The 11,561-nt window shown below is 37.2% G+C and overlaps 1 protein-coding gene across 1 annotated transcript in view; it reads left to right on the top strand.

Annotated features, from left to right (window-relative positions):
- Positions 1-10,105, top strand: part of myo7aa (myosin VIIAa) — an 80,123-nt gene extending 70,018 nt beyond the window's left edge. Inside the window, exons 47-49 of the mRNA XM_028571665.1 lie at positions 3,071-3,154; positions 4,674-4,793; positions 9,652-10,105. Coding sequence (XP_028427466.1) covers positions 3,071-3,154; positions 4,674-4,793; positions 9,652-9,744 — 297 coding nt within the window. The 3' untranslated portion in view covers positions 9,745-10,105. The remainder of the gene's footprint in view (positions 1-3,070; positions 3,155-4,673; positions 4,794-9,651) is intronic.
- Positions 10,106-11,561: the final 1,456 nt, after the last annotated feature.

The raw sequence follows: 11,561 nt of genomic DNA on the forward strand, positions 1-11,561 counted from the left end.
AGCTACTGAGCATGTAGTCCTTACCTAGCTACTGAGCATGTAGTCCTTACCTAGTTACTGAGCATGTAGTCTTACCTAGCTACTGAGCATGTAGTCCTTACCTAGTTACTGAGCATGTAGTCTTACCTAGCTACTGAACATGTAGTCCTTACCTAGCTACTGAGCATGTAGTCCTTACCTAGCTACTGAGCATGTAGTCCTTACCTAGTTACTGAGCATGTAGTCTTACCTAGTTACTGAGCATGTAGTCTTACCTAGCTACTGAGCATGTAGTCCTTACCTAGCTACTGAACATGTAGTCCTTACCTAGCTACTGAGCATGTAGTCTTACCTAGCTACTGAGCATGTAGTCCTTACCTAGCTACTGAGCATGTAGTCATTACCTAGCTACTGAGCATGTAGTCCTTACCTAGCTACTGAGCATGTAGTCCTTACCTAGTTACTGAGCATGTAGTCTTACCTAGCTACTGAGCATGTAGTCCTAGCTACTGAGCCTGTAGCTACTGAGCATGAGCATGTAGTCCTTACCTAGCTACTGAGCATGTAGTCCTTACCTAGTTACTGAGCATGTAGTCTTACCTAGCTACTGAACATGTAGTCCTTACCTAGCTACTGAGCATGTAGTCCTTACCTAGCTACTGAACATGTAGTCCTTACCTAGCTACTGAGCATGTAGTCCTTACCTAGCTACTGAGCATGTAGTCCTTACCTAGTTACTGAGCATGTAGTCTTACCTAGTTACTGAGCATGTAGTCTTACCTAGCTACTGAGCATGTAGTCCTTACCTAGCTACTGAGCATGTAGTCCTTACCTAGCTACTGAACATGTAGTCCTTACCTAGCTACTGAGTATGTAGTCTTACCTAGCTACTGAGCATGTAGTCCTTACCTAGCTACTGAGCATGTAGTCTTACCTAGCTACTGAGTATGTAGTCTTACCTAGCTACTGAGCAACTGCAACTGCCAGCAAAGATGATACAGAAGTGAGATGTCTCACTCTGCAGCTAAAACAGAGAGCTCAACACACAGGGTGAAAAGAGGAGCTGCAGCAATGGGCAGTACAACAAAAATATGGTGTTTTTTTTTAAAAATTAAACGATGTTAATCTATTCTGATACAACCTCTAAATACAATTCGCAATGTTGAAGAGGCGTGTCAACCAGGACAGCCCCTCCACACCCAGAGCCTTGAGCATTTCTGGACCGATCTCATCAATCCCCGGGGCTTTGCCACTGTGGAGTTGTTTGACTACATCAGTGACTTCCGCCTGGGAAATTGACAATGATCCCCCATCATCCTCCAGCTCTGCCTCTAACATAGAGGGCGTATTAGTCGGATTCAGGAGTTCTTCAAAGTGCTCCTTCCACCACCCTATTACCTCCTCAGTTGAGGTCAACAGTGTCCCATCCTTACTGTACACAGCTTGGATGGTTCCCCGCTTCCCCCTCCTGAGGTGGCAAACGGTTTTCCAGAAGCCCTTTGGTGCCGACCCAAAGTCCTTCTCCATGTCTTCTCCAAACTTCTCCCACACCCGCTGCTTTGCCTCTTTCACGGCAGAGGCTGCAGCCCTTCGGGCCCTTCGGTACCCTGCAACCTCCTCCGGAGTCCTCCGAGATAACATATCCCGGAAGGACTCCTCCTTCAGTCGGACGGCTTCCCTGACCACCGGTGTCCACCACGGTGTTCGTGGGTTACCGCCCCTTACCGTCCAGAGTCTTCCCCCACCCCCTGACCCAACTCACCACCAGATGGTGATCGGTTGACAGCTCTGCCCCTTTCTTCACCCGAGTGTCCAAAACATACGGCCTCAGATCAGATGAAACGATTATGAAATCGATCATTGACCTTTGGCCTAGGGTGCTCTGGTACCACGTACACTTATGAGCATCCCTATGTTCGAACATAGTGTTCGTTATAGACAATCCATGACTAGCACAGAAGTCCAACAACAAACAACCACTCTGGTTTAGATCAGGGAGGCCGTTCCTCCCAATCACGCCTCTCCATGTGTCTCCATCATTGCCCACGTGTGCGTTGAAGTCCCCCAGCAGAACAATGGAGTCCCCCACTGGCGCCCCATGCAGGACTCCAGTCAAGGTCTCCAAGAAGGCTGAATACTCCGAACTCCTGCTTGGTGCATATGCACAAACAACAGTCAGAGTTTTCCCCCCCTCAACCCCCAGGCGTAGGGAGGCGACCCTCTCGTCCACCGGGGTAAACTCCAACACAGCGGCGCTCAGCCGGGGGCTTGTGAGTATCCCCACACCCGCCCGGCGCCTCACACCCTGGGCAACTCCGGAGAAGAAAAGAGTCCAACCCCTATCCAGGAGTATGGTTCCAGAACCAAGACTGTGCGTAGAGGTAAGCCCCACCAGATCTAACCGGTAGCGCTCCACCTCCCGCACCAGTTCCGGCTCCTTCCCCCACAGAGAGGTGACGTTCCACGTCCCCAGAGCCAGCGTCTGCTGCCCGGGTCTGGTCCGTCGAGGCCCCTGACCTTCACTGCCACCCGTGTAGCAGCACACCCGACCCCAGCGGTTCCTCCCACAGGTGGTGGGCCCATGGGCTGGAGAGGGAGTTGCCACGTAGCTTGTTTGGGCTGTGCCCGGCCGGGCTCCGTGGCAAACCCGGCCACCAGGCGCTCGCTGACGAGCCCGTCATCTGGGCCTGGCTCCAGACGGGGGCCCCGGGCTTCCTCCGGGCAGGGTCACTCCATCTCTACCTCGTTTATTCATTGAGGTTTTTGAACCATTCTTTGTCTGGCCCCTCACCTGAGACCACTTTGCCTTGGGAGACCCTACCAGGAGCACAAAGCTCCAGACAATACAGCCCTCAGGTTCACAGAGACACACAAACCTCTCCACCACGATAAGGTGATGGTTCACGGAGAGGTATATACAATTATGAAAATGAGCATAATATGAGCACTTTAAAGAAATGCCAATAAACCAGAGCACATTTTCTCCTATCTAGGAATGTTGTGTGGACTCGCCAGACCCTCCTCCGCAGCGCTGTGGCGGAAGGTCTGGCAATACGAGACTATAACAATTTAAATCTTCTTTTGTCTTTAGCAAACCACAGAGCCCAACTTCCCAGAAATCCTGCTGATCGCCATCAACAAGCACGGAGTCAGTCTCATTGACCCGAAGACAAAGGTTAGTGTTTGTATAGAAATCAAAATTTTCCCCTCCAAACCGGTCTTATGTTAAAAAGGATGTTTTATAATGCTCAGTCTGTGTTAACCATGTGCATGTTAATCTACATGTGCATGTTAATTTACTTGTAGTAGGGCTGCACGATTATGGCCAAAATGATAATCATGATTATTCATGGATTTTAAAACATGGACTTTGAAAAAAATATATAGAAATTGCACTTTCACATTTAAATAAACGGAGCACTGCTTTCACTTTCATGTGCTACTTTTTTTGTTAATGTAGAAATCTTTGCATCAAAAAGTGATTTTCCAGTGCATCTCCTAGAACATATGTGTCAAACTCAAGGCTCGTGGGCCAAATCCGACCCCTTGCAGATTTAGATCCGGCCCGTATATATAAATTTGGGTTCACAATACATTTTGGCCCACCTATAGTTGTGCGCCAAACCAAAAACACAGGAAAGTGTTTTTTAAACTGCAATTACCTGACATTCAAAGCAGACATATGGCAGATTTACAGACTCTGAGACTCAGACATTCCTCCCAGAAGCAGCAGACAGTTTTCATTTTCAGGCTGTGAACAAGTTGTTAAAAAAAAAAAAAAAAAAGTATCATTGTTTTGTAGGGCTTCATGTAATCAAAAATGTGACAAAAAGCAATACATTTACAAAAAGGTGACAAACGTCTGAGAAGTGACACACGGTAACAAAAGCACGTCAATAAACTCTACATGTCTGGCCCTTGGTGTGATTCTCTTTTTCCAGTGTGGCCCTCTGGGAAAATGAGTTTGACACCCCTGTCCTAGAAGCAAAATATAAACAACATTCTACCCAAAAGAAACTAGCTCTTGGCCTTATCTCCTCCAGACATTTGATTTTCTCTGTTGTATATTACTCTTCTACTCTGGACTGCAGCTGCAACATTCAGGAAAGTTTTCCATGCAGCAGCATGACAATTCCCCAAAAGTCAAGCCAAAACATCTGGATCGCCCCCTGGTGGTGGGCTGGTACTTTAGAAAGCGCTTGATTTGATTTGTAGCAGACTTTTGTATGAGCTGAGCATGCATTTTTAACGTCAGTCACGTTTATTTAATTGTAAGTAAGTAAGTAAAATTTTATTTATAAAGCGCTTTTCACAGATAAAATCACAAAGTGCTGTACAAAAGAATAGGTAAAACAAACAATATAAAAATGTATATACATATGTAAAATTAAAGTGACACTAGTGAAAACCCATCAACCAAAATCTTCCCTAAATAAACATGTTTTCAGATCCTTTTTAAAAGAGACAACAGAGTCTGCCAGACGCATGGAGAGGGGCAGGGTGTTCCACAGTCTGGGAGCAACAGACTCAAAATTGTGGGAAAGACCAAGTCGTGATTGAGATTATTCTTTGATTAATTGTGCCGCCTTAACTTGCAGACCCTTCTTTTTGATGCTGCGCTCATTAATCGCTCAGGTTGGCCTCATCAGCCAGAGGCCCTGAAAGTAACGTGTCCTCTCTGTGTGTTTGTGCAGGACATCCTGACTACTCACCCCTTCACCAAGATCTCCAACTGGAGCAGCGGCAACACTTACTTTCACATCACCATTGGCAACCTGGTCAGAGGAAGCAAACTGCTGTGCGAGACCTCGCTGGTGGGTGGCAGCAGCACGCACATACTGTAACATTTCCAAGTCATAGTATAGTATGGCGAAAAAAAGTCCTAAAAAATTAATAGTATATTATGTCGAAAAAAGTCATAGTATAGCATGTTGAAAAGAAATCAGTATAGTATGTCGAAAAAATTCATAGTCATAGTATAGTATGTCGAAAAATGTCATGAAATAGTATATCGAAGAAAAGTCATAAAAAAGTCATTGTATAGTATGTCGAAAAAAGTGATAAAAAGTCATGGTATAGTATATCGAAGAAAAGTCATAAAAAAGTCATAGTAGCAAGGAATAAGACAGCTCTGGGAGGATGACTTTGGGGAAGCAATGAGAGAGGATCAATGGGAGGCAGCACTTGGCCTAGTACACACCTCCTCTCCTTGTGCCAGACACAGCCTAATTCAACTTAAAATCCACACGCACATACTGTATCATTTCCAAGTCATAGTATAGTATGTCGAAGAAAAGTCATAAAAAAGTCATAGTATAGTATGTCGAAGAAAGTCATAGTATAGTATGTCGAAAAAAGTCATAGTATAGCATGTTGAAAAAAAATCAGTATAGAAAAATCCTAAAAAAGTCATAGTATAGTATGTCGAAGAAAAATCCTAAAAAAGTCATAGTATAGTATGTCGAAGAAAAATCCTAAAAAAGTCATAGTATATTATGCCCAAGAAAAGTCATAAAAAAGTCATAGTATAGTATGTCGAAGAAAGTGATAAAAAGTCATAGTATGGTATGTTGAAAAAAAATCATAGTATATTATGTTGAAAAAAAATCATAGTATATTATGTTGAAAAAAATCATAAAAAAGTCATGTCGAAGAAAAATCATAAAAAAGTCATAGTGTAGTATGTTGAAAAAAATTATTAAAAAGTCATAGTATAGCATGTTGAAAAAAAATCATGAAAAAGTCATAGTATAGTATGTCGAAGAAAGTGATAAAAAGTCATAGTATGGTATGTTGAAAAAAAATCATAGTATAGTATGTCGAAGAAAAATCCTAAAAAAGTCATAGTATAGTATGTCGAAGAAAAATCCTAAAAAAGTCATAGTATAGTATGTCGAAGAAAAATCTTAAAAAAGTCATAGTATAGTATGTCGAAGAAAAGTCATAAAAAAGTCATAGTATAGTATGTCGAAGAAAGTGATAAAAAGTCATAGTATGGTATGTTGAAAAAAAAGCATAGTATATTAGGTTGAAAAAAAATCATAGTATATTATGTTGAAAAAAATCATAAAAAAGTCATAGTATAGTATGTTGAAAAAAAATCATAAAAAAGTCATAGTATAGTATGTCGAAGAAAAATCATAAAAAAGTCATAGTATAGTATGTTGAAGAAAAATCATAAAAAAGTCATAGTATAGTATGTCGAAGAAAAGTCATAAAAAAGTCATAGTATAGTATGTCGAAAGTGATAAAAAGTCATAGTATGGTATGTTGAAAAAAAAGCATAGTATATTATGTTGAAAAAAATCATAAAAAGGTCATAGTATAGTATGTCGAAGAAAAATCATAAAAAAGTCATAGTATAGTATGTCGAAGAAAAATCTTAAAAAAGTCATAGTATAGTATGTCGAAGAAAAATCATAAAAAAGTCATAGTATAGTATGTCGAAGAAAGTGATAAAAAGTCATAGTATGGTATGTTGAAAAAAAAGCATAGTATATTATGTTGAAAAAAAACATAGTATATTATGTTGAAAAAAATCATAAAAAAGTCATAGTATAGTATGTCGAAGAAAAGTCATAGTATAGTATGTCGAAGAAAGTGATAAAAAGTCATAGTATGGTATGTTGAAAAAAAAGCATAGTATATTATGTTGAAAAAAAATCATAGTATATTATGTTGAAAAAAATCATAAAAAAGTCATAGTATAGTATGTCGAAGAAAAGTCATAGTATAGTATGTCGAAGAAAGTGATAAAAAGTCATAGTATGGTATGTTGAAAAAAAAGCATAGTATATTATGTTGAAAAAAAATCATAGTATATTATGTTGAAAAAAATCATAAAAAAGTCATAGTATAGTATGTCGAAGAAAAATCATAAAAAAGTCATAGTATAGTATGTCGAAGAAAAATCATAAAGTCATAGTATAGTATGTCGAAGAAAAATCCTAAAAAAGTCATAGTATAGTATGTCGAAGAAAAATCCTAAAAAAGTCATAGTATAGTATGTCGAAGAAAAATCCTAAAAAAGTCATAGTATAGTATGTTGAAAAGAAATCATTAAAAAGTCATAGTATAGCATGTTGAAAAAAAATCATAGTATATTGTGTTGAAAAAAATCATAAAAAAGTCATAGTATAGTATGTCGAAGAAAAGTCATAAAAAAGTCATAGTATAGTATGTCGAAGAAAAATCTTAAAAAAGTCATAGTTATAGTATGTCGAAGAAAAGTCATAAAAAAGTCATAGTATAGTATGTCGAAGAAAGTGATAAAAAGTCATAGTATGGTATGTTGAAAAAAAAGCATAGTATATTATGTTGAAAAAAGTCATAGTATAGTATGTCGAAGAAAAATCCTAAAAAAGTCATAGTATAGTATGTTGAAAAAAAATCATTAAAAAGTCATAGTATAGCATGTTGAAAAAAATCATAAAAAAGTCATAGTATAGTATGTCGAAGAAAAATCTTAAAGTCATAGTATAGTATGTTGAAGAAAAATCATAAAAAAGTCATAGTATAGTATGTCGAAGAAAGTGATAAAAAGTCATAGTATAGTATGTTGAAAAAAAAGCATAGTATATTATGTTGAAAAAAAATCATAGTATATTATGTTGAAAAAAATCATAAAAAAGTCATAGTATAGTATGTCGAAGAAAAATCATAAAAAAGTCATAGTATAGTATGTCGAAGAAAAATCATAAAAAAGTCATAGTATAGTATGTCGAAGAAAAATCCTAAAAAAGTCATAGTATAGTATGTCGAAGAAAAATCCTAAAAAAGTCATAGTATAGTATGTTGAAAAGAAATCATTAAAAAGTCATAGTATAGCATGTTGAAAAAAAATCATAGTATATTGTGTTGAAAAAAATCATAAAAAAGTCATAGTATAGTATGTTGAAGAAAAATCATAAAAAAGTCATAGTATAGTATGTCGAAGAAAAGTCATAAAAAAGTCATAGTATAGTATGTCGAAGAAAAGTCATAAAAAAGTCATAGTATAGTATGTCGAAGAAAAATCTTAAAAAAGTCATAGTTATAGTATGTCGAAGAAAAGTCATAAAAAAGTCATAGTATAGTATGTCGAAGAAAGTGATAAAAAGTCATAGTATGGTATGTTGAAAAAAAAGCATAGTATATTATGTTGAAAAAAATCATAAAAAAGTCATAGTATAGTATGTCGAAGAAAAATCCTAAAAAGTCATAGTATAGTATGTTGAAAAAAAATCATTAAAAAGTCATAGTATAGCATGTTGAAAAAAATCATAAAAAAGTCATAGTATAGTATGTCGAAGAAAAATCTTAAAGTCATAGTATAGTATGTTGAAGAAAAATCATAAAAAAGTCATAGTATAGTATGTCGAAGAAAGTGATAAAAAGTCATAGTATAGTATGTTGAAAAAAAAGCATAGTATATTATGTTGAAAAAAAATCATAGTATATTATGTTGAAAAAAATCATAAAAAAGTCATAGTATAGTATGTCGAAGAAAAATCATAAAAAAGTCATAGTATAGTATGTCGAAGAAAAATCATAAAAAAGTCATAGTATAGTATGTCGAAGAAAAATCATAAAAAAGTCATAGTATAGTATGTCGAAGAAAAATCCTAAAAAAGTCATAGTATAGTATGTTGAAAAGAAATCATTAAAAAGTCATAGTATAGCATGTTGAAAAAAAATCATAGTATATTGTGTTGAAAAAAATCATAAAAAAGTCATAGTATAGTATGTTGAAGAAAAATCATAAAAAAGTCATAGTATAGTATGTCGAAGAAAAGTCATAAAAAAGTCATAGTATAGTATGTCGAAGAAAGTGATAAAAAGTCATAGTATGGTATGTTGAAAAAAAAGCATAGTATATTATGTTGAAAAAAATCATAAAAAAGTCATAGTATAGTATGTTGAAAAGAAATCATTAAAAAGTCATAGTATAGCATGTTGAAAAAAAATCATTAAAAAGTCATAGTATAGTATGTTGAAAAAAAATCATAGTATATTGTGTTGAAAAAAATCATAAAAAAGTCATAGTATAGTATGTCGAAGAAAAATCCTAAAAAAGTCATAGTATAGTATGTTGAAAAAAATCATTAAAAAGTCATAGTATAGCATGTTGAAAAAAAATCATAGTATATTGTGTTGAAAAAAATCATAAAAAAGTCATAGTATAGTATGTCGAAGAAAAATCCTAAAAAAGTCATAGTATAGTATGTTGAAAAAAATCATTAAAAAGTCATAGTATAGCATGTTGAAAAAAAATCATAAAAAAGTCATAGTATAGTATGTCGAAGAAAAATCATAAAGTCATAGTATAGTATGCCGAAGAAAAATCATAAAAAAGTCATAGTGTAGTATGTTGAAAAAAATCATTAAAAAGTCATAGTATAGTATGTCGAAAGTGATAAAAAGTCATAGTATAGTATGTTGAAAAAAAAGCATAGTATATTAGGTTGAAAAAAAATCATAGTATATTATGTTGAAAAAAATCATAAAAGTCATAGTATAGTATGTCGAAGAAAAATCATAAAAAAGTCATAGTATAGTATGTCGAAGAAAAATCATTAAAAAGTCATAGTATAGAATGTCGAAGAAAGACAAAAAAGTCCTAGTCGCTGGTGGGTGGCAGCAGCACGCACATACTGTTCCAATAATACCCTAAATGTCTACTTTCCCCTGCAGGGCTACAAGATGGACGACCTGCTGACCTCTTACATCAGCCAGATGCTGACCAGCATGAACAAGCAGCGCTCCGGGCGCGGCCACAGCAAGTGAACTTCTTACTGGCAGGAGGCCTCCGAGCTCGTCCGGCTCCTGCGCCCTATTGGCCACCACTGCAGCTGGGGCCGGACCTTCGCCCACCAGCTGTGGAGGATGAGCCGCAGTCCTTCTGCTAGCTCCGCGGGGTCCAAGCTCACCGGGGAGAGCTCGGCCGCCAGCGGCGATGACCCCGGCGAAGGCCCTAGCAACCGTCACCGCTACGTTTACCGCGAAGACGAGGACGAGCCGTCCAGTGAGGATGACTACCTCTAAAGCCTCCGAACTCTCCGTCACACAGCTCGGTCTTCGGTCGGTTTCAGTCCGTACGGCTGTCGTCTCAACCTTTTTAATAAATGTTGCAGTGACCCCCCCCCCCCCCCCCACCCCCCCCCCCCCCCCACCCCACCCCAAGCGGCAGCTGGCGTTTCAGGGACGAAATGCTTAAACATTTTAAGGACTTTGCTACCTGGAAATACATCTTTTTTTTTTGTCATGTGACCTTATACATCCATAAACTACAAGTGAGACTGTGTTGAGTTTAGCAAAAACTTTAATTATTTTTTAATTGGTTAATCTATGCTTTTAATGCCTTTTTTAATTAATTATGTTACAAGGAATTCTTCTTATATACAGATGGATAGTACTGATAAAAATGTGATTTTAATGTCAATAAATACACATAGTTCATAATAATAATAATCACAGACATGTTGTCCGTACCGGTTTTCCATCTTTCTTTGAGTGGTGTGATTGAAGAGTATTTAATTTAATTCTAGGTTGTACTTAAAAGGGTAATTTGGGGAACACCGCAAAAACCCTGGCTAACCTCCAGGAGTTAACAGGTTACCATGCCAACGTTAACGTTCAGCTCAAAGCACAGCGGAGCTGGGAAACGAGTCTGACCTCATAAGGTTAACATGTTTGATTTGGGTAACAACATGACCTTTCCTGTGGCACCATTCTCAGGCTCACCAGTGATAAGGATCTAAAAATATCAGTTTTCATTCATCTGTCTGTCTGTAACATTAGAGCATTACAGGAGCTTTAGTGAAGCTATAGATTAGAGCTGGGCAACATATCGATATTATATTGATTATCGTGATATGAGACTAGATATCGTCTTAGATTTTGGATATCGTAATATCCTAATATGGCATGAGTGTTGTCTTTTCCTGGTTTCAAAGGCTGCAAGTTATTAGTGCTGCTCCCTCTTAACCGATTAGTCGACTAATCGGTTGTTTTGGTCTTAGTCAACTTAGATTTCTTTAGTCGATTAGTCATGTTTGATGCTTTTTTTTCATGCTGAATGATTATTTTCAAGAAACGTACGAGCACATCTCTGGTAAACACAAGAATTAAAGTGGTGCTTTTGCATGACTTGTTCTATTATTTGCCTTTACCCACTTAGTCATTATATCCACATTACTGATGATTATTATTTAGCTTAAATCTCATTGTGTAAATGTTTTGTGAAAACACCAATAGTCAACACTACAATATCGTTATCGAGGTATTTGGTCAAAAATATCGTAATATTTGATTTTCTCCATATCGCCCAGCCCTACTATAGATTGTTGTTCCTTCCAAGTTGAGTTTAGATACTATTATACGATAGTCTTGGCTGTAATCTTCTCGCAGAAAACATGGTCAGACAGAAACCTTTTACGGTTTTGCGTCTTCTGTTCTTTCCTCTCGACTTTTCATCACTTTGAATAACTTTGTTTAGGTTTAGAAAAAAAACATTTATGTATTTCTCTGGCCTTTTGAACCAGACGAAGTGAAGTGGCGTTAAGGGACCTGCGGGTTGTAAATTACTGAGTAAGCGAGGTATG

This window comes from Perca flavescens, chromosome 3, assembly GCF_004354835.1.
Source record: "Perca flavescens isolate YP-PL-M2 chromosome 3, PFLA_1.0, whole genome shotgun sequence".
NCBI lineage: Eukaryota > Metazoa > Chordata > Actinopteri > Perciformes > Percidae > Perca > Perca flavescens.